Source organism: Rhineura floridana, chromosome 6 (genome assembly GCF_030035675.1).
Source record: "Rhineura floridana isolate rRhiFlo1 chromosome 6, rRhiFlo1.hap2, whole genome shotgun sequence".
Lineage (NCBI taxonomy): Eukaryota > Metazoa > Chordata > Lepidosauria > Squamata > Rhineuridae > Rhineura > Rhineura floridana.
Genome location: NC_084485.1, coordinates 33,983,540 through 34,010,293, shown reverse-complemented (window position 1 = coordinate 34,010,293; position 26,754 = coordinate 33,983,540). Strand labels below are relative to the sequence as shown.

The 26,754-nt window shown below is 41.5% G+C and overlaps 2 protein-coding genes across 4 annotated transcripts; one reads left to right on the top strand and one right to left on the bottom strand.

Moving 5' to 3' along the window:
- Window positions 1–91: 91 nt before the first annotated feature.
- On the bottom strand, window positions 92–9,138 carry LOC133387174 (oxidative stress-responsive serine-rich protein 1-like). The gene is made up of 4 exons (XM_061631405.1): window positions 8,677–9,138; window positions 2,952–3,072; window positions 1,365–1,469; window positions 92–950 (listed from the first exon to the last, which is right to left on the bottom strand). Exons 2-4 carry the CDS (start codon window positions 3,026–3,028, stop codon window positions 248–250), a joined length of 885 nt encoding a protein of 294 aa, XP_061487389.1. The 5' UTR covers window positions 3,029–3,072; window positions 8,677–9,138; the 3' UTR covers window positions 92–247.
- LOC133387173 (oxidative stress-responsive serine-rich protein 1-like) lies at window positions 8,794–26,754 on the top strand. 3 transcript variants are annotated; one of them, XM_061631402.1, is made up of 4 exons: window positions 8,794–9,055; window positions 19,726–19,822; window positions 23,863–23,973; window positions 25,961–26,754. In XM_061631402.1, exons 2-4 carry the CDS (start codon window positions 19,761–19,763, stop codon window positions 26,646–26,648), a joined length of 861 nt encoding a protein of 286 aa, XP_061487386.1. In that variant the 5' UTR covers window positions 8,794–9,055; window positions 19,726–19,760; the 3' UTR covers window positions 26,649–26,754. The 3 variants fall into 3 exon arrangements, with proteins under 3 accessions (XP_061487386.1, XP_061487385.1, XP_061487388.1); XM_061631401.1 differs by lacking the exon at window positions 8,794–9,055 and adding an exon at window positions 9,222–9,363; XM_061631404.1 differs by lacking the exon at window positions 8,794–9,055 and adding an exon at window positions 16,831–16,848.

The following is a 26,754-nucleotide window of genomic DNA, read 5'->3' as shown; positions in this document are numbered from 1 at the left end:
AAGATGGCTATTTTGAGAAACTCATTTAGTGAGAACATTAGAACATCCTTGAAACTTTGACGATAATCTTATGTACCTTTAAGCCAGAGGGTATTGTCTCTTTTTCACTTTATTTAAAAAACTACACTGTATGGCGCAAATAAACATTTGATCAAATACGCAGCAATGACAACAGACACATTTCCAACTATGGCACTGAGGGAACATCTCACTACCACCACTGAATTTCCAACCCCTGATTCTTATGTCAAGTATACATCATCTCTGCCATGTGGGACATTTTCTTGGGAATATATAAGTAATACTCCATGTACCCTGAAAGATCTTCAATAGTCACATCATCCACAAAGACTCGAGCTTGCTCAGAACAAGACCGGGCAGAGCCTGACGAACTCGTACCAGAATACGATCGATTTGGCAAAGATTGTGAACGCACTTCCAGGACAGCCTTTTCACATTCCGACAGGACACTCCGCAAACCAGAAAAGGAGTATGCTTCTATTGCCTGCCATGGTTTGCACCAGCACTCCTTGTCCACGCAAGGGCACTGCTTCCTGTAACTCAGCTTGGAGAGTGACTGGAAATCTGAAGGTTGGTTAGGATCCAGGCTGGCTTCAAAGGTCAAAGAAAAAGCTGGGCAACTCTTTCCCAAATTCTCTGAAGGCTGCTCACTTGTGAAAGTGCTCTGGTGTTCTGTTTTGGCTCTCCTGCAGTTGCTCCTATCAAAGAGGGGGCACCTCTTTCCTCCCAGGTGTGGCTCTTCTGTAACACCAGGGTCTGAACCAATTTTGTTCTTTGAAGCATCCATCTGGCTTTTGTGTTTCAGTTGGTTACTTGCAGAAGATGCTTTCATGCTGCAATATGTAAACTTGGGGGGATGCAGGACAGGTGATTTGGACCGCCTGCGGCGCTGCGGCCTTGTTGCCCCCCTTAAGGATTTCCTTGCACACCTGTAACAGAGAGCCACAAAATTAGCAGAAACTGACTCAGCAATAAAATGCACTCCAAATTAGGGTTGTGCTGTTGCCTTAAAATGATTGGTTCTAATTCTGTGGAAGAGACAGCTGGATCTCATGGTTTCTACTTATTATTTTTTCCTGAAAATATACCAACATCCAGAAGGGGAACGCAAGGCAACTGTAAGCTAATCAGAAGACGCATTTATCAGCTTTAACTGCAAGTAATGTGGACCACAGTTTTTTTCCTGCCATTTATAAGCTACACTTATCGTGAGACAAAATACTAGAGGAAGACAGCAACAGGATACAAGAGGAATCTTCACTCTGTAACAGCCAAATACCGGAAGACAAAAGCAAGGGTTCACTCAAAGGTCTTGAACATAAGTTAACAGTGATGTGCCTTACCCATGCCAGTTCTCTCTTGAACAGACGGTTTGATGCCTGCCTCCATCAACAGCTGCTCGGACTGGAGCTCTCAGTCCTGTTCCATCACTCACAGATGTAGAAGTTCTGATTTAAGGGGCAAATGACATATTAAAATACAATTCTAAATCAAAGTCTCCACAGAGTGATTTTTATGATGTGTGGTCCTTATGGTTATCCACCTATAACATCAAACAATTCCCCCCTCATCTTCTTACTTATCTACATGGATAAAGGGAAGGGGTCTAGCTCAGTGGTAGAGCACCTGCCTTTCATGCAGAAGGTCCCGGTTCAGTTCCCGGCACCTCCAAGTAGTGTTTGGAAAGTCCCCTGTTTTAAACCCTGGAGAGCTGCTGTCAGTCAGTGTAGACAATACAGAGCTAGATGGACCAAAGGTCTGACACTGTATAAGGCAGCTTCCTACGTTCGTAATTGGATGAGCATGCTGTAGTCACCATCACGTAATGAACTAAAAGTGTCATGAAATAACTATGTAGGTTGGAATCCTGGCACTAGAACCCCTCCCCCCCCAAAAAAGGCATTCTGAAGAACTGCCATGGGTAGGGGAAGTCTATCTTGTATATATACACTCCATGTTGTGGTTACTAATATTACAAACAACTCATGGTTACTAATACACCGTATTGTTGCATACGTATATCTGTCTAAAAGAATCTTTGGAATCTGTCCAAAAATACTCTAATAGTTTTCATGTACTGCTTCCTATTGACAAATTATACCAGCTATTCAGTTTCTAGACTGAGGATACAAAGACAACGAGTCCCGCTATTGGATGGGAATTGGGCTCTGGCAACTCACACGTGAGGGCATATGCTGACCGAGACCAGTTCCTCACCACTAACCCTTTGAATTGCAGAGAGACATTTGGTCTCACAGATTAAAAGGAACTGTCAGGTTGGGGTGTATGTGTGAACTGGAGGCATGCATTCTTTGAGACGAATTCCTCCCCCCCCCCCATTGCCAATGTTAAGAGGGCAGCATACATGCACAACCTTTGATGCTATCAGTTGTTAGGGTTGGGGTTTTTTTTGGGGGGGGGAGGTCTTTTTTAAAAATACACAGAATTTTTCTGCATACCTCAATGCTCCCTTCTTATACATGAACCCACTCCTGCCCTCTCTGTGGGTACCTTGTATCCAAAACTCAGTGCCAGAAACACTTACTTTACTAATAAGGGAAATGATAACCCTACCTTAATGTATCTCCATATCCACTTACTACCTGGTATGTCATTCTTCTCACAAACAAGGAAATAGGAAGCTGACAAAATGGCAGCTGCGCTACAGGTTCAACCACAATAAGAATATCAGACCCATGTTGTCCACACATGCATACTAATAAAGTATTTCAATATTTACTAAATTTATTTCCCAGACTTCCTCCAAAGGAGCTCAGGATGGCAAACATGTCAGTACTAAAACAATATACATAAATAAGCAGGTAATGTCTTCCTTCACAGCCAATTCTAAGGTAACAGAAAGGAAGCCATGCTAAAAGTATGTACATAGGAAGTACATAGGAAGAGTAAATATAACCATTGTTACCTACCCAGTTGGATCCACTCTCAGCTTTTTGAAAGCTGTTTGCAGGCTCTCTTCCTCCCCTTCTTTAGTTTCTGATTCCATTTGGAGATAGTTAGACTATTACTGGGCCTGCCATATAATGAATACTAACAAAAAAGAAATCTATTAAATTTGTGTTGATGAGTAGAACAGCAAGTGCAGTAAGCATATAGTAAAACTCTACACAATTGCAATGCAATATAGCTTCATTCACCACCATTGCTAATGTTATCCACCACTCAGACCACATTTTGACTCGCATTGTTCATGTGAAACACCACCTTTAAAAGAGCAGGCTCCTAGTAACTGATAAAAGGATTCCACGGGCAATTTCTGCTGGAAACCCACGAGAACCAGCGCATACATCTTTTGCTTTACTTTAAAACCTTTTGGAACATGGGTTGATTTCCAGCCCAGAATGGTGGACCTAGATCTGAGTATGCAGCATGCAAATACTAAGTAAACATAAAGGGGCATTTAAAGTGAATTAACAGCATAAGCTTAACCATGCCTACTAAGAAGTCCTATTGAACACAATGGGACTTACTCCCAGGTAAGTGAGATTACAATTGCAGCCTAAATGAGTTATTTTTACTTAAAGCCAGAGGATTGTTTCCTACCTACTCAGAGCAGACTCATAAATATTAATGGCACCAAGTTAGCCATATCCATTAATTTTAGTGGGTCTATTCTGAATAGGACTAGCATTGGATACAATGTAGTTTTTCAGTGCAGCGCTTAGTAGAGGCTAGAATCAACAGTGAAGACTTTTTCCTTTCCCCCCCCAACAAATCTTTAGCCACAAAATTAATTGCATGGATGAGAGCATCTATTTAATAGATTAGTAAAATATTTATCATACAAGCCAGTATCCAAGGCCATCTATTTATTATTCGAACCAGGGCTGAAAAAACACAGCAGATGACTAAAAAGCAGAAGCTACAAATCAGAAAAAACATCTCTGATTAGAACTATTAATATGTATGGAAGAAAGAAATACTGGGGTTTATTGATGTAACACTAAATTTCTGGTTCCCTAAGTTTCTGGTTCCATCAGCACAAAGATTTCTCCTTGCACACAGGAATACTTTCCCCCTCTCATCCCCCCCATACCCCTAAATCTGTTCTGGAGGTTTCCTCAACCCTCCAGAGCAGATTTGAGGACAGCACAGAGGGAGGAGAGGAGGGGGAAAGTCCTGTTGCACTAGCGCAATTATTTAGTTGAAAAAATACCACCCACTGTATTGCTCAGCACTAACAGACAAGTGGATACCACCCAAGTGCCCTAAACAAAACACAATCATTATTTAATTTTGTTGATATTGGAATTCAGGACACCAAGGTCCAGATCTGAAGTTCAGGTACTCAGAGGGTGACCAGAGAACAGAAACTGGGATGAACACCTTAAAACCTGGGTTATGTTTATATGGACGGAGGCAGTCTTTTAAGAAGGCCACTTAGGGCTTTAAAGGGCAAAACCAACACTTTAAACTAAGACCAGAAACAAAATGGTAACAGTTTCACTGGTGTAGGTAAAATAACGATTAATCAATCAGATCTCTTTGCTCCTAATAACATTTTGAACCAGCTGAAGCTTTCAGGTTTCTCTTTAAGTGCAGCAGTGCAGTAATCCAGTCTGGATGTAACTAAAACCAGGTCTGAACTGGATTTAGGAGCAGCCACCCCCCTCAGTTATGCACTTGATCCTTCAGGACTAGTTCATCAGCACAGGTAAAATATATTTTCATGAGCATTTTGTTATACTGATTGCATGGATACTGTCCCACCTAAGCCTGAAATACACACATAGAACATACTTCTTCACGTTATTTTAATTTGAAATGGCTCTATGTGACTGCCATACAGCGCAGCACTGAAGACATCATGGGATCCAGAGCTTGCTTATGTCATTTTAGAGGCATGGAAGTGGGAGAGAACAAAGCTCACTTCATTGGGAGGCTCTGACAAAGTATACTGCAATATACTCATGTAAAATGACACCCACACAGTTCTTCTGCAGCCACTTTTCACAGTGATGAACCACAAACAATTATATCAGGATTAGTGCTTGAGTTGTGTTTTTTTTTTAATGACTGATGATTATGACCAGCATACATTTATCCATGGTTAAGGAACCCTTTTCTCTTTAAAAAATGCTGCATTTTATAAACCAAAGGAAATTGTTGAAGATTTCAAGAAGGGCCATAGCTCAGTGGTATTCGCTTTGCATGCAGAAGGCCCCAGGTTAAATCCCCAGCATCTCCGGGTAGGGCTGGGAGAGATCTGTCTGAAATCCTGGGAAACTGTGGCCAGTCAACATAGACAATACTTAAATAGATGGACCAGTGGTCTGCTTTGGTAAAAGGCAACTTCCTATGTTCCTAAGATAAATTAATGACAATACTTATCAAACCCTGTCATGTTACTTGACCTTTGTCCAAGAATCTTGTTTTGATTCCAACCCCCTCTGGACAAGGGTTATGCCACATCTGCATGCTGTATCCTAAGTAACTAACTGGTGCTAAAAGTATATTCAACATAGTAGTAGTAATAGTCCATGATTAACAAGTCTATTTCAAAGCCAGGGATATGAAATTCACATAAACACACAAATTGGACATCATAGTTCTTGAAGCAAGCACTCTGCCTAGTTTACAAGAAACTGCAAATCATAAGAATGTTAACACAAAAGACATTAAAATAATCAATAAAATGGTTGAAAACAATTATCCATAAAATGGTTAAAAACAAGTAATTAAAATATGTTACAATTAAAACAACAAACTAAAAAGATTAAAACACATCACCATCTATGTGTCTTGATAGGCTTGCCTAAACAAAAAAAATCTGAAGCAGGTGCCGAAAGGAATCCAGCAAAGGTGCCCACCTGATGTCAATAGGCAAGGAGTTCCAAAGAGTAGGTGCTGCCACAATAAAATAATGATTTCTTACAGGTGTGAAATGAGTGTTATGTAGCACCTGGCAGGGCCAGTTTCGCATATCCAAGTGCTTATGGTCACATATGGGTAAGGTGGTCCCTCAAGTAAACTGGTCCCAAGCTGTTAAGGGCTTTATATAACAGCAGAAACACCTTGAACTTGGCCTGGTAACAAATTGTCAACCAGTGCATATCTCTGAGCAGAGGTGTTATATGCTGACAGGGTCTCACTTCTGGCAGCAATCTGGCAGCAGCATTCCAGGTCAAGTGCAAGGGAAACCCCACACAGAATGCATTGCAGTAATACAGTCTTGAAGTCACCAGTGCTTGAACTACTGCGGCCAAGCTCTCCCAGTCCAGGAATGGTTGTAGTTGTACTATTCCAAAACTTGCTCCTCAGAAGATCAACTATTTAAATAACCATTTAATATGTGCTTTTTTATAGGTCTTCTCAGATCTGACCACAGTGGATAGATTGGGTCTCTGAACATTTCCCTCCCCAGCGGGGCAGCATCCATCACTTTTGCTCCTCTACCTCCAATCCCTTCTCATAAAACTGTCACAGATATTTTGATCTTCATGGAGTTTAACTGTGTGGCAATGTCTTATAAAGAGAATAAAAACAAATTCTTGTTGTAGGACAAACTATAGAGTCAGATTAGAAGGTTAATTTTTTATTTCAGTTTTGAGAGGAGCCATATACATCAGTTGCAGCAAAAACAACAAACTCCTACAGTACATTAAAATTAACATATATATTATGGCATATAACATGCTCCCCCAAGCTGGCACCTTCCAGATGTTTGGGACAGTGACTCCCACTAGCCCACTGCCAACTGTCAGGGACGTTAAAAGCTGCAGTCCAAGAGATCTGGAGAGCATCAGGCTATGGAAAACTGATACACAACATGCCATAACAATGGGTTTTTTTCCCCGGGGGGTACTTTAAATACTCTTTTTTAGACTTTGTTTGAAAAAAAGAACAGACAGTCAGTGCAGTTAGCAAATTTGATTTCCCCATCTGACATGACAATATACATCAACCTTCCCCAACCCGGTGTCTTGCAAATGTCGTTAGTCTCCAATTCCCATCATCATCCCTGACCACTGGTCATGCTGGCTAGGGCTGATGGGAGTCGGAGTCTAACAACAGGAGGACACCAAGTTGGGGGAGGTGGATACATCCCAGGATCCTTAAACCAATGAACTTGTACTCAGATCACAGTAAGATAATACATACCATATTTACACCAGAGTCATGCTTTGCTTTCTAGAAGATCTCTTATTAAAGTGGTTATCAAAGTAGTTTAATAAAACAATAGCCCTATTCTCTTTAGACTTAACTTATCCATTGTGGTCTGACCTATGATGCATGGATTACAGCCATGGTTGTAAAACACAAATCAAAATGTGTTGTTACTCAACATTTGAGGTATGTTGCTACAAAGCAATGTTTTATGATGAGGCTGGCACAGCTATTACACTCAGAGATTTAGGATGGAGTTGTAGAGTTAAGGCAAGGAGCCTCATCTTGTCCTCAGCAAATCATTTTTCTCACCACCATTTGTCAGACCAAAACAAGTAACTTGACAATATGCTACCTCAAGGAGAACAAGAAGTGATGACCAGTCTGCTCTGGCACATTAGAGAAGACAGTCTCAAAGATGACTGGCCTGTTCTGCCTATGAATTTTTTAGAACTCTTTATTTCTAAGTGTGTACTCCACAAAAACATAGTTTTGCATGCAGCCACTGCAAATTAGGAATTCAGTTGGAGAACTAATTGGAAGCCTAGCAGCATGATATTTGCATGTATACTCAGAAATAAGCCCCACTGAATTCTTACCAGTATAAAGTAGTAGACATTAAGACTGGGGAGATCTAGGTTGAAATCTGCACTCAGCTATGAAAACTCACTAAGTAATCTTGAGCCAGTTTCTCTCAGTCTGTCTTACCCACAGAGCTTCTGCAAGGATAAAATTAGTTGGGTGGGGAGTGGAAAAAAAACTACTTGGATGAAGAGCAGGATAAAAATGCAGTAAATAAATTATGTATAAGACGGTAGCTCCAAGCTCTGCAAGACTTCTGAAGCAAGAGGTGGTGGTGACCCTGGACAGCACCTTTTTTGTTCTGGCCCCCTGCCTTTGTAACATACTCCGCAGGAAGGTTTGCCTAGCAGCAGCTCCACTTATCCTTTCAGCACCAGCGTTTACCCTGATGGATTTATCCAGTTTTTTAAGCGACACTTTTGTTGCTCTATATTCATCTTTATTGAGAAGATGATATTCCATAAAGTTATGCAATACTTAAAGAAAGGTATATAGGTGCTTAAAATAACAAACTTTTTAGAACTTCAAACCCCAAGACGTTAGATCCAGCAACCATACAAGGCATATATCAGTATGTCGATCTTCTTCATTTGTTTTAAGCCAAATTCGCAGTTTAAAAAGCAGATCTATGCATTAAGTAGGAATTCTGTTGATATGAACAGTTAATGTAGGAAAGAGAAGAACAGGCATAGCTGAAGCGGGAGGGGGGGGAGGACGAGGACGAGGACGAGGACTTTCCCCTCCCCACCCTCTCCAGTCAGCACCCTAAAAGCGCCTCTGAGACGAAAGGCGAGGAACAGCTAAAACATAACTGAGTCCCCAAGTGAATCCCGACGAGGAAAAATATTCCCGTCTAACAACCTCTTTCTCGGAAGGCTTCAATCACGCCTAAAGGGAGGCGAATATGTTTCTCTCTTCAACCCCCCCTCCCCCGTGTACACTCACCCGATCAGTCAAGGAAGCCACTGCCGTAAGGGAACGAAAAGAAACAACAGGAAGTGACGACAATGAGAGCGCATGCGTTTACCAGCCTGGGCTTTCCCGTGCGTTCATCTCTATAGCCTTTTCATATCTCTGTAGTAGATCTCGTTTGTATAATCAAACCTGTGTTATGCGACGCGGCACATGCGCAACATTCCCTCCGTTTCCCCCTCCTTCCTTGCCAGGTTTTACTTTGCATTCTAGCGCCCTCACTAGTTCCTAAAGGAAGGCACTTCTACATCCGGGTCACTCGCCCAGCGCCACTCACAAGAAGTTGGCGGCGCTGCTGTTGCTCGCCCCGAGAGAAACGAAGTGTAGGAAAGTTTGTTCTGACGGCGGCTGAGTAAGTATGGCTTTCTTCGGTCTTCTCTCCTTCCCTCCGAGAAAAAGAGGCTTAGCGGCGCCTGGTTCTTTCCGCCAAGGGCGATTGTTTTCCGCTGAGTCACCGCGTCGCGTCAGGGGCAAAACTCCGGTGCTTTAACGACATCCGGAGTCCTCAAAGGGGTCCGTTACTCTTAGGTTTGCCACCTTGGTTTGCTCTGCCCCTGCACCGTTTCTACAGTTTTAGTCTGTAGATGCAGAGCTTTGTTAACGGGAGGAGCAGGGTGAAGCTCCCCAGGCGAAGCGTTCCTTATTATTTTGTTATTTCAGGTATTTATCCTAAGCAGTGCGCATGAAATGTTTTTTTAAAAAAAAAAAATACAAAGAGTAAGAACAACTAAAATTCATCACAGAAACAGAAAACTCTGCCATTAAAATGCCTGCTGAAATAGGAGAGCTACTGTATCTACACGTGACGAAAAGACTGGTTGTTGAGCGTCTGCCGCTCACCTAGCAGGCCACATGTCAACCAGGGGATGGTGACATGTGGAGCAAGTGGATTATGACCTTCTCTAGACTAGCTTTTTACTTTAAAATGTTGAGATGAGTAATCTAATGATCGACAGACTTGTTGTGGCATAATTGTTCATGGTTGCTTGCCACAGAACAAACCTGACCAGTAGCCTGTTGTGGCCAGTTTATGCCTCCTTAAGAAGCCTCTAGATTCTTCATTTTTTTTTGCAGCAACAGTCTTAAGACAGTTACTCCCATGTATAAGTTGCCTTGAATGTCATGTTCTTGATGTGATATCAGCATTCAGAGTAATTGTGAAATAATAAGCAAGAGGTGTTACCTGCTGATTTTAGGGTATTCTTGGTAGTTTGTCACAACTAATGGTGGGGCTTCACTTGCTGTTTTGTTATTGCAGGGTTGAGGATAAGGCTCTGGCTGGGAGACCGGATCATTATCTCCCCAATCCCTCACCGGCCAACTGACAGCTAAGTAGAGCTGCCTACCCGTCATTCATCTGGTATCAGTTGACTTTTGAAAGCCCCTTTGAAAAGCTCTATCTTGCACAGGATTTCTCATACTGAGCCCCTTTTAAACTGCTGTCTTGCAGAGTGTTTTGCAGGCACTGCTGATCAGTGGTGCTTGCAAACCCTTGCACAGCCTCACAGGTGGGTGTGGCTTCACTGAAATGGCCTTATAGGCCAAATGGGAAACCCTGGTAGGCCCTATTAGGCCTGTGGGCAAGAGGTTCTGCAACCCTGCTTTATTCCTTACTGAGGTTCTTGAGCTCTATTTGGATGTGACAACTTGTGTGGATTGGGTCTGACTGAGTGGGATTGCCTGGCTTTCTTTTTCTGAAAGCTTTCTTTTTCTGATAACCTGACCGCTGTTGTCCACACACTGGTATCCTCTAGGCTTGATTACTGTAATGCGCTCTGTGTTGGGCTGCCCTTGAGGTTGGTCTGGAAGCTGCAGCTGGTGCAAAATGCAGTGGCGAGACTGCTCACTGGGGCAGGGTATTGCCAACATGTCACCCCGCTGCTGAAAGAATTTCACTGACTGCTCATTTGCTACTGGGCCAAGTTCAAGGTTCTACTCTTGGTGTACAAAGCCCTTTACAGCTTGGAACCAGGCTACCTGAAAGACTGTCTAATCCCTTGTATACCAGTCGATCACTGTGCTCTGCAGGTGAGGGCCTCCTGCAGATACCATCTTATCAGGAGGTCCGTTCCATACAACATAGGAAATGGACCTTTAGTGTGGCAGCGCCTACCCTGTGGAATTCCCCCCCCCTTAAATATTAGACAGGCGCCATCTGTGTTATCTTTTCAGCACCTATTGCAGACCTTCCTGTTTCAACAAGCTTTTTAAGTTGAGACCTTATCCCAGTCTGCGTCTGTGTGGGACTTGCTTTTTAATGTTTTTAAACCTTTTTTTAAAACAATATGTTTTTAATCTTTTTTAAAGGTGTCTTGAAAGTTCTTTTAAAATGTTGTTAAAGATATTTTCTTTCAATGTATTTTAAAGTCTGTATTTATGATGTTTTAAAGTGTTTTTTGTGCTTTTGTTTGCCAACCTGGGCTCCTGCTGGGAGGAAGGGCAGGATATAAATCAAATAATAAATAACTAAATAAAGCTTTTTAAAAAATGGCTGAATGTATATCTAGTGGTAACATACAAAAAAGGTATTAGAATAAACTCTGCTGCAGTTTTAGTCTGGAGACAAATCTTAGAAAAGGCCTTAGCAATTATGTTTGTGCAAAGTTTTTGCTTCAATGTGGAAAACGTTGTTTTTACCAGTAGCATTTCTGTGATCAGTAAGGCCATCTTTCTACTGCAAGAGATCCTATGAAGTTAAACTACAGCACCCTTAAGTAAGGCTATGTGGTAATTTTAAAGACGTAGCTAGAAACTACATCTCTCCCACGACAGCTGTAAACATAAGGAGTGGGGAACCTGCAATCTGTCTTGACCAGCCAAGGGGTCCACAACACCATTTCCCTCAAATCATGCCCACCATCCTGCTGATGAGCAGGATAGGGTATGCCACTGGAGCAAGTAGCATGCTTTTTTGCAGGCATTGGCTGAGAGAGGGGCTTCCTTGTGCAGCTGATGTCCACAAAAAGCAGGTTCTTCCCCTCCCCATCAGCATCAGCTGCAAGAGATGCCATTGCCCAGCTGAAGCTTGCAAAATGCAGTCTCCTTTTTCCTGACCCCCCCCCCCATTAGCTGGTGGGGAAGGGAGAAAGAAGTGCTTTGCCACCCCTATAATCTGTGCTGGCTGTTGGGTGCTTGGGGACTCCCAACAAGGAATTTAGACAGGTGTGTGGGGCAACCTGCCTGCCGAATCATGCGATGTCATGTGATTGACTGGTGGTTGTCCCATCAACCTGTAAAAGTTGGCCTGTGGGTTCCCCACCCCAGTCGACATTTTCCGTGTTTTCCTTTTTTTATGGGTCTGGGTAAATGTTGGATCCAGGAAATCCAAAATGTTTTCCTTATGATTTCTTATGCTTTTTTAATAGGCAGTACCCCCAAAAGTACCATCAGATCACATTTGTTTCCACAGATGGAATGGTAAAAATCACAGATCTGGGGCTTTTTAGTGCCACCTTGATGCAAAAACATGGTTCTGAGACATGGAATCTCAAGGATCCTCTGGCTTTGTATGTAGGATATTTCTCAGACCACCATCAAAACACTCATCACAATTGTGAGCTTAAACTGTATCATAAAAATCATGGATCCCATGTTTCATGGCTTTGCCATGGCACAAAAACATGGATTCAGACCATGGATCCTCATGAATTCTAGATTTTCACAGGGGATCCTCACAAAACCACTGTCAAATCACTGATCCTGTCCATCACCAAATCATAGTGCTGTGAATCCTCTGTATTTTTATACAGAATCCCGAGAAAACCACTGGCAAACCAGAGATCACATATGTGCCGATGAAGTGAGCCATAAAAACCAGAGATCAGGGGCTTCATGACACTGCCATGGATCCTCTTGATTTTTACAGGGGCTCCTGACAAAACTGCAGTCTAATTGCAAATTACATCAGTCATTACAGACTGATCCCCTTAATGTTTACAGGGGATCTTTAGGAATTTGGGAAGATCCATGGAAAAAGCAGAGGATCCATGTCTAAGATCCATGTTTTGTACAGGATCTGTGGTTATGTTCAGTCACTAGGACAGGTGTGATCTTTGTTTTTATCACAGTTTTGAGGGAATCCCATGTAAAAAGTCAAATAAAAAACGTTAAAATCATTGATACTGTACTTCATGGTGCTACTGTGGCAGCTTGGCTGATAAATACAGTTTATTCTTTCAGGTGAAATAGAAAACCATGGTTAATTGGAGGCTTCCTGGTTTGTTTATGTGCACTGTGAAGGGAGGAACAATGCCACTGTGTGTGACCAAATCAGACCACTTAATAAGCCAAGATATGATTGCCCGAAGGCAATATAATGGTTTGGCATTATATGAATGAGCTCTGGGCTTGCATTCTCCCTTTCCTCTTTGAGCATTCTGAAAGAAGCAAAGTTTCTAGATATTCTAAATGACTATTCCCTAGACCAGTTGGTCATGGAACCAACCAGAGGGACGGCAACCCTGGACTTAATCCTCAGTGGGGACCGGGACCTGGTGCGAGATGTAAGTGTTGTTGAACCGATTGGGAGCAGTGACCACAGTGCTATTAAATTAAACATACATGTAACTGGCCAATTGCCAAGAAAATCCAACACGGTCACATTTGATTTCAAAAGAGGAAACTGCACAAAAATGAGGGGATTGGTAAAAAGAAAGCTGAAAAACAAAGTCCAGAGGGTTACATCACTCGAAAATGCTTGGAAGTTGTTTAAAAACACTATATTAGAAGCTCAACTGGAGTGCATACCGCAGATCAGAAAAGGTACCGCCAGGGCCAAGAAGATACCAGCATGGTTAACGAGCAAAGTCAAGGAAGCTCTTAGAGGCAAAAAGTCTTCCTTCAGAAAATGGAAGTCTTGTCCGAATGAAGAAAATAAAAAAGAACACAAACTCTGGCAAAAGAAATGCAAGAAGACAATAAGGGATGCTAAAAAAGAATTTGAGGAGCACATTGCTAAGAACATAAAAACCAACAACAAAAAATTCTATAAATACATTCAAAGCAGGAGACCATCTAGGGAGGCGATTGGACCCTTGGATGATAAGGGAGTCAAAGGTGTACTAAAGAACGATAAGGGGATTGCAGAGAAGCTAAATGAATTCTTTGCATCTGTCTTCACAGTGGAAGATATAGGGCAGATCCCTGAACCTGAACTAACATTTGCAGGAAGGGATTCTGAGGAACTAAGACAAATAGTGGTAACGAGAGAGGAAGTTCTAAGCTTAATGGACAATATAAAAACTGAGAAATCACCGGGCCCGGATGGCATCCACCCAAGAGTTCTCAATGAACTCAAATGTGAAATTGCTGATCTGCTAACTAAAATATGTAACTTGTCCCTCGGGTCCTCCTCCGTCCCTGAGGACTGGAAAGTGGCAAATGTAACGCCAATATTCAAAAAGAGATCCAGAGGGGATCCTGGAAATTACAGGCCAGTTAGCTTAACTTCTGTCCCTGGAAAACTGGTAGAAAGTATTATTAAAGCTAGATTAACTAAGCACATAGAAGAACAAGCCTTGCTGAAGCAGAGCCAGCATGGCTTCTGCAAGGGAAAGTCCTGTCTCAGTAACCTATTAGAATTCTTTGAGAGTGTCAACAAGTATATAGATAGAGGTGATCCAGTGGACATAGTGTACTTAGACTTTCAAAAAGCGTTTGACAAGGTACCTCACCAAAGGCTTCCGAGGAAGCTTAGCAGTCATGGAATAAGAGGAGAGGTCCTCTTGTGGATAAGGAATTGGTTAAGAAGCAGAAAGCAGAGAGTAGGGATAAACGGACAGTTCTCCCAATGGAGGGCTGTAGAAAGTGGAGTCCCTCAAGGATCGGTATTGGGACCTGTACTTTTCAACTTGTTCATTAATGACCTAGAATTAGGAGTGAGCAGTGAAGTGGCCAAGTTTGCTGACGACACTAAATTGTTCAGGGTTGTTAAAACAAAAAGGGATTGCGAAGAGCTCCAAAAAGACCTCTCGAAACTGAGTGAATGGGCGGAAAAATGGCAAATGCAATTCAATATAAACAAGTGTAAAATTATGCATATTGGAGCAAAAAATCTTAATTTCACATATACGCTCATGGGGTCTGGACTGGCGGTGACCGACCAGGAGAGAGACCTTAGGGTTGTAGTGGACAGCATGATGAAAATGTTGACCCAGTGTGTGGCAGCTGTGAAAAAGGCAAATTTCATGCTAGTGATAATTAGGAAAGGTATTGAAAATAAAACAGCCAATATCATAATGCTGTTGTATAAATCTATGGTGCGGCCGCATTTGGAATACTGTGTACAGTTCTGGTCGCCTCATCTCAAAAAGGATATTATAGAGTTGGAAAAGGTTCAGAAGAGGGCAACCAGAATGATCAAGGGGATGGAGCGACTCCCTTACGAGGAAAGGTTGCAGCATTTGGGGCTTTTTAGTTTAGAGAAAAGGCGGGTCAGAGGAGACATGATAGAAGTGTATAAAATTATGCATGGCATTGAGAAAGTGGATAGAGAAAAGTTCTTCTCCCTCTCTCATAATACTAGAACTCGTGGACATTCAAAGAAGCTGAATGTTGGAAGATTCAGGACAGACAAAAGGAAGTACTTCTTTACTCAGTGCATAGTTAAATTATGGAATTTGCTCCCACAAGATGCAGTAATGGCCACCAGCTTGGATGGCTTTAAAAGAAGATTAGACAAATTCATGGAGGACAGGGCTATCAATGGCTACTAGCCGTGATGGCTGTGCTGTGCCACCCTAGTCAGAGGCAGCATGCTTCTGAAAACCTGTTGCCGGAAGCCTCAGGAGGGGAGAGTGTTCTTGCACTCGGGTCCTGCTTGCGGGCTTCCCCCAGGCACCTGGTTGGCTATTGTGAGAACAGGATGCTGGACTAGATGGGCCACTGGCCTGATCCAGCAGGCTCTTCTTATGTTCTTATGTTCTTATTACCTCTATGAATTGTGGTTTAGCAGCTACCATGGTTTTCCATAATAATACCTAAGGAAGTGAAACTATGCTGAAACTATGTGAAACCAGTTTTGAGTTTGGGCCCACAAGCAAACCATAGTGGCCCCTAAATTGCAGTTTAGCAAGGTGAGCCTTTAACTTCTAATTTCTGCTTCTCCTTTCCCTTCATCTATAATTCTTTTATTATAAGCCCTTAGGCAGGATTTGTTCTTTTTTAACCAATAGTATAGTACCTAATTTGAGGTGCTTCATAAAGTATTATTAATGTTACTAACTAGGATTTGCACAAAGTATATACACTTCTTTTGCTTTTATACTTCTGTTATGAATAATAAAAAATGAGAGCTTACCTTGAGGTTTCAGAACTGTGGGACCAGCATTCAATTATGTTTTCTGTAAAAGACAAGCTGTTTCAGTTAGTTTGTCATCCATTTGTTTGGCTTGTGAGTAGTCCACGAAGCAGTCTTATAGTTAATTACTTCCTTTTGTGTCTTTGTTGTCTGATTCAACACTTAATATACATATACATCAAATACATTATGACACACATCCATCCTTCTAGATGTGTCATAATGGCTTTAAACAAGCAGGCAACTAAGAAATATGTCTGAATGAAATCATTTCAAGAGCACACAAATACCACCTGAGTGGAGCAGGAGGGAGTTGTGTCCAAGTGAGCATTTTTCTGCCAGTTTCATTCTGCTGTCTTTATCTTAAATTTTCAACCAACATGAGGGCTGCAAACTGTTAAAACATCAACTTTTTCTTTTTGGAGCAAATGCAGCTTAAATGTGTCAACTTAATATTCATTTTAATAATCTTTGACTGTTCTACATCTTCAGCATAGAACAATTACTACTATAGTCAATTCAATAGAAAATGACTATAGGCTACTTTGTTTATCCTTATATTGTCTTGTTTTTATTTATTATTTTTATTTATTATTTATTTGTTAGATTTATATCCTGCGCTTCCTCCCAGTAGGAGCCCAGGACAGCACTGTCTTGTTTTTAGTTCCTGTGGGAGGCATCCAATGCTGTTTGCCCATGTAATGGAATTCCTCCTGCACAACGGGACTTCTGTTTTTCTTCTGCTCCCCCGCATGCTGCCACAGTCTGCTCTGGAGGTTCCTCAGCCCTTCGGAACAGATTCTAGGGCTGCAGGGAGGAGGAGAGCAAAGAGAATCCCTGTTACACAAGTGGGTACATACTCGCACTACATAGAATTTTGCCTTGTGTGCTACTCATAAAGACATAACCATGCATAGAATCTCGATATAAGACATTGAGTATCAGTGAGACTTGCATCCTTGTACCTTTATAAGTTAGTCATACTTTGTTGTATCCAATATAGCACTAAGTGAATATACTGTCGGGGTGTCGGGGTGTCGGGGTGTCGGGGAATGTTCTGTCGGGGTGAGGATTTCTGTTTGTGCAACAGAATGGTCTCCTCCTGCTCACCCCTAAATCTGTTTTAGGGGTTCCCCCAATCCTCTGGAGCACATTTAGGGAGGGTGTGGGGCACACTAGGGAGGAGGAGAGGGGGAGACATCCCACTGTATAAGCAGAAATCCTTGTTCTGACAGGATGTGGTAGCTGAATATTTCCCTTTAGTGATTTTCAACTGGAAACTAAAGGATTGTTTTCACTGAAAGAATAACCATATTCTGGAGCTGTACACTGCAGGTGGGGGCTCAAATGACTAGTATGTAAAGGAGAAATCTAGGCTTAAAAAACCCTTTCTCCGAGATATAGTTTCCACATCAGCTAGTCTGTATGAGTTTTAGCATTTCATCATGTGTGCCTCAACCTATAGTCTGAAGTGTATGGCCCTATACAAGATTTACCATTTCATTGAGAACTAGACCTAATAATCAAAATTGCATACTGTACTTAAGAAAGATTATCTTTCTTGAATCTGTCCTGCAAATAGGATGGTCTTGGCCATCTTAATATTAACAGAATATTTCTAAAATAGTATCAACATGTAGCATCGATTATTTTTTTAAAAAAATTGACGAACTGGAAGGGAATATAAATGTAGCAGCGCAATCACAAGATGACAGAATTCCAGCCATTTCCAATAATGCTGCCTGCAGTCCCATGCATACTTACTCTGAATTAAGCCCCATCAAATTTAGTCAGAGTTGCCTCACAGGGCAAGAAATGATTAGGTTGCGGTCATGCTAGACATGATGTGGGAGATCCCAGTGTCTGCTTTGGTTAAAAACAGCTTTGGGGGAGGGCTTTAGGTTGTCGTTACTACCTTCTGGTAGTAATAGCAACTGGCGGGGGGATGACTGAGTTGGAGGGAAATGGCACAGGGAGAAAGGATTAAAACCCTTCCCACCCCCAACATCAGAAAGTCCACCCAAATTCCTCCCCCTGGCTGCTTTTAACTTTAAGAAAAATATGTTCACTTGCTATAGAAATGATACAGTATTATAAAGTTCAGTATTATAAATGAGCAAAGGAAGCCTTGGACTTGGGTGCTTCCATTCCTTGCTCCCCCACTGGCACAGCAGTGAGGGACAGATCTGAAGCATCCACTTCTGTGGATTTGTCATCATGTCTCACAAGGACAACCTGTGGCTGGTTTAAACTATGGTTTATTGAAGTAAGCCAAGGTCACACTGTGCTTTCTGATCCTGGTTTGTTCCAATAAATCTAAGTTTGATGGGTTTGACTAACTTCGATACAATGCCAAACAGCAATTAGTTTCAAGCGAGGAAGCAGATGCTTCCTGTCTCCTCTTGGCATACATAGAAGGAGGAGAGATGAGTATTTAAATCTGAGGCTTAAGCAGTTTTTTTATTGGTGTAGTGTTACACTGGTTCAGTGTTATGTCTGAATTGGATCATTGGGAGATCTAACAGCATGCAATCGGCAAAACTTGAGAAATAAGAGCCAAGTTCCATAGAAACTCCTGGAGTACTTATGGTAATCAGAATTACAAGAAGGAAACGGATACTTTATATTGTAGTTTATATTTTTGTTTAAAGAAGGTGATGAACCCTACCCCACAGGACCTGTGGTACCTTTCAATAAAGGTTCACCAAATAAATAATTTTGCTTCATGATACAGTATTTGTATAGTTTTGCTTTTCTGAATTATCTAAATAACCTTATCTTTTTTTAAAACTGCTTTTTCAAATTGTGCTTTGGGAAAACTGATAAGGACAATAATGGTCTTTTCTGTCAGTAGGTGTTCCAGGTATACCCATAACCTAATCCTACATGTGTTCACACAAAAGTCATGCTGAATTCAGTGGGTCTCCCAAACAAATGTGCATAGGAATAAAGTCTAAGGGCTCTTTTCTGGGTTATATTTTTTTCCCATAGCTTCAGAAGGGCTTGTACAATTGAGCCTTCTGTGGTTATTTCATACGCTACAGAATTCCAGACTGAAACTTTTTGTCTTGATAGGAATTAAGGATGGAATCCAATGTACGTGAACATTCTGTCAGTGCAAGGATTTCTGCTTGCGCAACAAAACATTCTTCCCTTCTGCCCCGTGCACCCTGTAAATCTGTTCTAGGAGTCCCCCCCTCCACCATCAGGAGCACATTGGGGTAGAGTGCAGGGGAAGCAGGGGGAGTCCTGTTCCTAAGAGAAAATCCTTTCGGTGACATGATGCAGTAGCTGAATACCATCCTAACAAATGTTTGTAGGATTATTGCATTTTCTGACTGATATTTGCATTACATGTTAATGTCCAATACAGATTTGCCTTCCTTAAAGCAGACTTACAAGTAACGTGTCCTTGAGATGTCATTTTTTTTCCTTGGCAAAGTTTGATCTGCTCTAGCACACCAACCAGAAGGACTTCAAACTTTGTCAATGTAGCCTGTTGTTAATTTTCTGGCACATAATGCTTCTGACAACTTTCACTTCTCCAACAGTAGTGAGTGTGTTATCTGAAGATTCTATTGAATTGCTATATTGTTAGAAGCCGTGGTCCTTTTCCTGAAAATACCTTGGAACCTTGATCATTTTCATTTGTCGAATCTTGTATGAATTTCTATACAACATTCATTGCCTGCATTTTATTCTCAAATACTTATTGTTCTTCTTAGTCTGCAGAGAGAAAGCAGTGGATCATTCTCTAACAATGTTAGAGATTGAAGAGAATCTCCAAGCAGCTTTCAAAAAGCTAAGAGTTGACTCAGAAGGGTAAGTTAATATCATTTTAAGTGTTAAGAATAGAACTTGGCCTCATGTTGTATGTGCTGCCCAATGGGGAATATGAAACAATCTAGCTTTGTAATTGAACTTTTAAAAACTGCTTGCTGCTATGGTTGTGAAGAGCAGCGTGACATTGGTCTGATTAGCGTATAACACTAAACCATGGTTTGTTGAGCCCAAGTGTGCTTTGTTTGAATGTCTGAGCCCAGCAGATTAACCATGATGTGAAGCCATGGGTTGTTTTTAACTAGTTTGGCATTATGTCTAAATCCAGTTTTGTTCAACCTTAGTTTGGTCATCCCACCCCAAACTCTCACTAAGCTACAGAGCACGAGGCAAAGAGCTGCTGGGAAATAAAATAAGCTCTTAAGAAATGAGCTATGGCCTGTCTGACTTACAGTTTCTTGAGCAAACTGTGGTTAAAAAAAATGATGGCCTAACATTATGTATAAATGTAGCCTGTTATGAGACCAATGCCATCTGATGGCTAGAAGCTGTTCTGCCTTTACTACTACTACCACCAGGCCAATGCCTTCTTCTATTGTGGCTGCTTTATTTATTACATAAGGGCTGGGGTGGCAGAAGTCTTTAGAGTGCCTCTTGAGTATTTAAAGCACTTCACTTAATCAACTCAGCAATTCTTAGTAGCCTACTATACAGGACTGGTTATCTTATCCAGTTACTGCAAAGGTAAGGCTGTTGAGATGGTTGCTTGCCTAAAGTCATTTCAAGAGCTGATTGCTAAGATGAGCCTTGAATTGAGGATTTCCTGGCTTGTGCTCATAGCTACATGTCTGCACTATCTTAGGTTGCCTGACTCTGAATTTTCTAAAAACCAAATAGAACGTAGACCTAGAGCAGAATTTAATTCTCTTGAACATAGAATTTAGACGTGTCTCTTGAACTAAATGCAGAAAAGAGGGTCAACTTTGACATAATTCTAAACCATGGTTAACAAAAGCTTAATGTCTGAATTGACAAACCATAGTTATTGCCATTGTTCTATGCCCAGAGGTGGAGGTGCAACTGAAGACACAAATGTGCAAAGTAGGGAGCTGAGCAAGCAGAAAACAAAAGCAGGCAGGTACTTCTGAACTATGGCTGGCTTGCTTGCTCATACAGAACTGTCATGACCATAGACCGAGATTTGGTATAATCTCTGAATTGAGCCATAGAGTGGATTGGGGAAATACTTGCAAATACATAATTAGAGAGCCAACATCTGGGGCTCTGTGCTGGTTTGAGAGAAGGCAGTGAAGGGTGAATTCTTTTGTATGGCTTTGCAGTCCATTGACTGTCAAGTGAGCTGCATTTCTTAGTTTACAATTTGCCTTTATTGGGTGCAAGTGAAAAAATGACCTTAAATAGCATCAGTCTTCATTCTGATAAAAGTTCAGCTTATTTTTAGTTAAGCAGAATGTGCTTGTTTCAAACAAGTCATGTTTGAATACAGCACTTCAGCTTTGCTGGGGTTTTTGGTTATCCTAGATCGACCATGAGTCACTGACAGCTGTGAATTAACTCAACAAGAGTTTGATCTTGGTCCTGGCCCTTGCTGGACCAGACAAGTGGCTTTTCCAACGTCCTCCTTGACAGCGGTCTGCTCAAACAATGTAGGGAGTACACAGGGGAATCCCTCTTAGTCGATGCCCATATACCATTAAGCAGTATTCACTGGTGGTAATATAGCCAATTTTTAGTCTGAAATGCACCCATCGCTGAAGGAGTTAATTAGCAACCTTCATCAAAAAGATTCATCCTGAATAACTTGATTTAGGTTTTACAACTTGTGATAAAACTGTTCTCCATCCCTAGCATCTGCATTGGATGATGTGTAGAAGTGGAATATGATGAGGCCAGTGGTGGTGAACCATGGGATTATTGAAGCATGACGAAGCATGACAAAGCATAGAGTGGGAAAGCTGAGGAATCATTGTGAATAGACACTGGGTTTTAAAGGAATTTATGATAAAGCATAGATTTGCAGTCTCTTGAGCATCTGGACTGCTTTTTTGATCTATTGGTGGTAGTATGTATTTATTCCTCTGCCCCATGCTATCTTGGTTCCTTTAGTGGTTTAGTAAACCCTTAGGAAGTTTAGACTTTACACTTTAAGTGTAGCTGCAGGAAAGTGCTACTGAATGTGCAGGTTGGCACCATGCTTGTTCAGGACGTGGGTCTCTAGACATGCCTGTAGACTACTCTGTATTCGGGGAGTGGGCCACAAACAATTGGAGGAATTTAGCTTAAATGTTGTAGAATTCAACTTGCATCAGCCCCAGCCATCATGGAGGATAGCATAAGCTCCTGGGCTCCTGCTGGGAGGAAGGGCAGGATATAATAATAATAATAATAATAATAATAATAATAATAATAATAATAATAATAATAATAATAATAATAATGAGGACTGTTTCCTGCTGAGTCCTGGATCTGTTTGGCCAGAAGACAGGCTGCTGTTGATCAGGTAGATGTGGTCCAAACTAGCATGCTAACCAAGTGTTAACCCATGTGTCTATTGGGAACCTGAGCATATGAACCTGCCACCCATGTGTCCCATGAAACACACCTCTTTGAGAGGAGGGGGGTCTTTTGCTAGGGATAAACCAAGTGCTTTGCCCTGAAATGTGCCAGAATAGTGTGTGTATAACCCAAAAAATGCAGGTCCAAACCAAATTCAAGCAAACCTTTCTTTTATTGAGAGAAAAGAAAATAATAGCATTACAAAATTACTGGGTGCATGGCAGTATTAATCACTAATAACCTAACCCATTCATAACTTTAAACTAAAGAAATAAAAGGTCCCCATTACTATAAGGGATGACAGGTAGCAGAGATTACCCATGCTAGGCCCAGGAGTTGGCAGTGGAATACAGCTGAAGTGATGTGAAGGAGCTCTGGCCTAAAAGCAGGAAGGAATCTTTGTCTCAAGGTTTGCATCAAGACACAAACTCCCTTCCTGATCTGTGTCCTGCAGTCCTGCGTTGTGTTCCTTGAGAGTGTAGTTACACATGTTGGAGCTCAAATTGCCTTCTTGGGTCTCAGACCCTGCTCTTAAATACACTTCTCCTCTAACAAATCAACATGAAAAGGAGGGGTTTGGGTATGAGGTGATCTCATGTTGTTTGTGTATTTTTTGCTGACACTCAGAAAAACTATTTTATTTATTTATTATTTGATTTATATCCTGCCCTTCCTCCCAGCAGGAGCCCAGGGTGGCAAACGAAAGCACTAAAAGCACTTTAAAACATCATAAAAACACTTTAAAATACATTAAAACAAAACAACTTTAAAAACATTTTTTTAAAAGTTTTGAAGACATCTTAAAAAAAGGTTAAAAAACATACTGTTTAAAAAAAAGTTTAAAAACATATTAAAAAACAATTCCAACACAGAAGCAGACTCAGCAGCAAAACTAGTTCTGCTTTCTAATGCTGTCTTGGAACAATGGGATTGTTCTACTGGGCATGAGGAAAATCTGCCAAAAAATGAGGTAACATTTAATTCAGGGTCTTCACGTTCCTCTGAAAGTGTGAAAAGATGGTTCTTGCTTCTTGTCCTCATTTCACAGTACTCAGGAAGGCACAATGAGTCAGAAAACAAGGGATGTGGGGTGGGAAATGTAGTCCAGAATACCCCAGGGCCTTGGCATCCCTTTGACTCCAAATGAACCAAAAGGGGGTTAGCCCGAGCACTTGTAACACAAGACACACAAAACATCCAAGTGTGGGTAATATAGTTATTAGTGTGGATATCTGAATGCACTCACAAGGTAATCAAGGGTGCTACTGAAGACAAGGTCAGAATGTTTGCAGAAATAAAGTTCTGTTGAGAGAAATATAAGAAAATGGCAGGTAAATGGTTGACCATGAAAGGCTTCTGGGGGAGAGGAAGTAAGGGAGGATAAAGCTTGTACCATATTAAATGTCTTGGCAAGCTAAGGATTTCTAACCAAACCACAGTCTGGTTTGACATTGCTTTTTTCATCCTTTCACATTTATGACAGCCTGTCTCTTTCCTGTTTTTAGATCCACTGCTTCTCTTTCTGTAAATGAGGGGGCGCCTGCTAGAGCACATGTAAGATCTACAGATGAAACCAAAGTGAAGTCTGTGGGTGCCTCTAAAGAGAGCTGGCATTGGTAAGATGATTAATGGTTCTGATTAATGGAACTACTTCAGATGTGGAAATGTTGGAGTGCTTTGCTGAACAGGCCCCCCTGGAGTGGCTTAAAAATATCAAGAGGGTTGGAGCATGAAAAAAATTGATTGGGGACAGGGGAAGAGGTTTCATCCAGCAGGGCTCTTATGTTGTAACTGCACCCTTGACCACTGTAGCTGAGGCATGATCCTATGCCCAAGAAGAAGGGCAGAGCAAACTGTCAGTGTCTTACTATTCAGATAATCTCCAGCCTTGATTGCAAAATAAGTAGCTGATGTTCACACATCTGTTGGCAAAAAGGGCGGAGAAGGAACTGTGCAAGGGGATGGGTGGGTTCTGTTTTCTCTTAGAGCAGAGCAGTGCTCCTTACACTTCCCATCAGTGCCTCAGAGGGATTGGGAGGCTAGCTGCAGGACTATACTGTGTTGCATTCAGAGTCTAGTATGATGGGTGGCATCAGATACTGCTTACGTTAATGCAAAATAGTGTCCAAATCCTACCCAAACATATATACTTACATACATCCCCAACTCTTCAAAAGAAACAAAAGTAACTTACAACTACCAAACCACTGTATAAACCAAAAAAAGCAGATCAAAAACAAGGTGGAAAAATAATCCCAATACATAAAAATCAGGATTGGGAAGGACAAACCCCAAACAGCCCATGCTAAAGGCACCTATCAAAAGCCAGGTCTTTACTTGGTGTTTAAAAACAGGCAGGATGGGGCTAGGTGGCCTTCATTAAGAAGAGCCATGCCACGTGTGTTACGTCTGTAAGTGATATACTGCACTAGGACTGGGGTGAGTTTTCTAGGCTGTCTTAGAATAGAATAGCCCTATGGAGATTGAGCCTGGACCTTCTGCATGCAAGGTCCCTTCCCCTCTCAGGATCTCATAGTTCATTATAGTGTCATGATCATTCCTATCCTGCCATTTAGGTGTTTAATGGCATAACATTTGCACAAGGGTTTAGACATTTAGAGCTCAGTGAATGTAGGTACATTCCACATGATCTACGTATCTTGTTTTGTGGTGTACAGATTGAGCCCTAGTTGACATGTATACGTTTTTATGTATGTATCCTAACTGCACAAACGTCAGGTTAAATATGCAGATGGAGATGCTTTGCATGCACCCACCATATGGACAGGCTGAATGCCTGCACGTTATTTATTTTTGCAGTGATTGCTTCTTTTTAAAAGGTTTCCTTGTATATTGCCATAATCATTCACACTTACCAGCACGCTTCTAATAATGATTTATAAAATCACAGACCTTTTTCTGGTTCTATTAGAAACAATACTCTGTGTTTTATTTTCCACTTCAAAAAACCCTGTACCACTTTTGAAATAAGCATAAGCTGTTAACTATATGAAGAAAATGGTTAGGCATGACAACTGTCAAACTGCATGCTCTGTTTTGTGCATTCTGCATATCTTCTTGAATGAACAAGGTGGAGGTGTGGAAATGTGTTCATTAAACGGTACCCCTATCTTGTATTACATTCTGTTTGCTGTATAAATGTAAACAGTGAAATTGTTTAGTCTACAGTAGTGTCAACATAGGAACATAAGAGGCTGCCTTATACCAAGTCAGACTATTGGTCCATCTAGCTCAGTATTGTCTACACTGAGTGGCAGCGGCTCTCCAGGGTTTCAGGCAGGAGTCTCTCCTAGTCCTACCTGGAAATGCCAGGGTTTGAACCTGGGACCTTCTGCATGCAAGGTCCCTTCCCCTCTCATGATCTCATAGTTCATGATAGTCTCATGATTTCATAGTTGCTGTCTTATATTCTAGGTGGCAAGAAAAGTTCTTTCCGATATCTGTATGTATAAGTGCTCTTTTGAAAAGTGAGAAATTGTTAAACCTTATCACTTCTTTGTGAATCACAGGATACAGTGACAATGAATGGTCATGTAGCTCTGTGTAGATTGAATTACTAATGCTTGCATTTTCACCTTCTAGGTGTTTGAAGAAACCTTTGAGAGGAACGGTGAGGACACAGCGTCGCCGGCGGTCAAAGTCTCCAATACTCCATCCTCCTAAGTTTATCCACTGTACTACCAAAATGCTGCCTTGTAACCAACCAGTGCTCCAGAACCCAACAGATGCTTCTGAGAGCAGCAATGGCCTGGATGTGTCAACCCCAAAGGAATTCCCTAAGAATGAACAGGCCAGTCATCCCCTCAATTATGTTGGCAAGAAACAAAAGGGTGCTGAGCATTCTGGGGTGCCTATGGTTGAAATGCCCAAGAACAAACTTGAAAATGGCCATGCTGGTGCTTTTCTTACTTCAGCAGTTCTAAAGGCTGCAGATCTTTCTGATTTCCAATCTGTGTCTGAGCAAAATAAAGGGAACCTCTGTGCATGTAAAGACAAAACCTGCCAGTGTAAGCAGTGGCAGGATATGAAAGTGTACATGTTTTCTGGCCCACAAAATTTTCACCAGTCTGTACCTAAAAGAACAGCACATGTGCAAGACAATTCCCAACCTTTGCCATCAAGAACTCCCTCCAGCGCTCTTAGGTCTTGCTCTGAGCAAGCCAGGGCTCATGTGGATGATGTGACTATGGAAGACCTTTCAGGGTACATGGAATATTTCCTGTATATCCCGAAGAAAATGTCCCACATGGCAGAAATGATGTACACCTGATGACAGTGGGCTCTGCTGAACAAAGAGCTTTGGTATCAGCCTTTGGTCACGCTCCATCTCAGAAGCACTTGCTCTCCATGCTTGAATAAAAACACTTTGCATCACA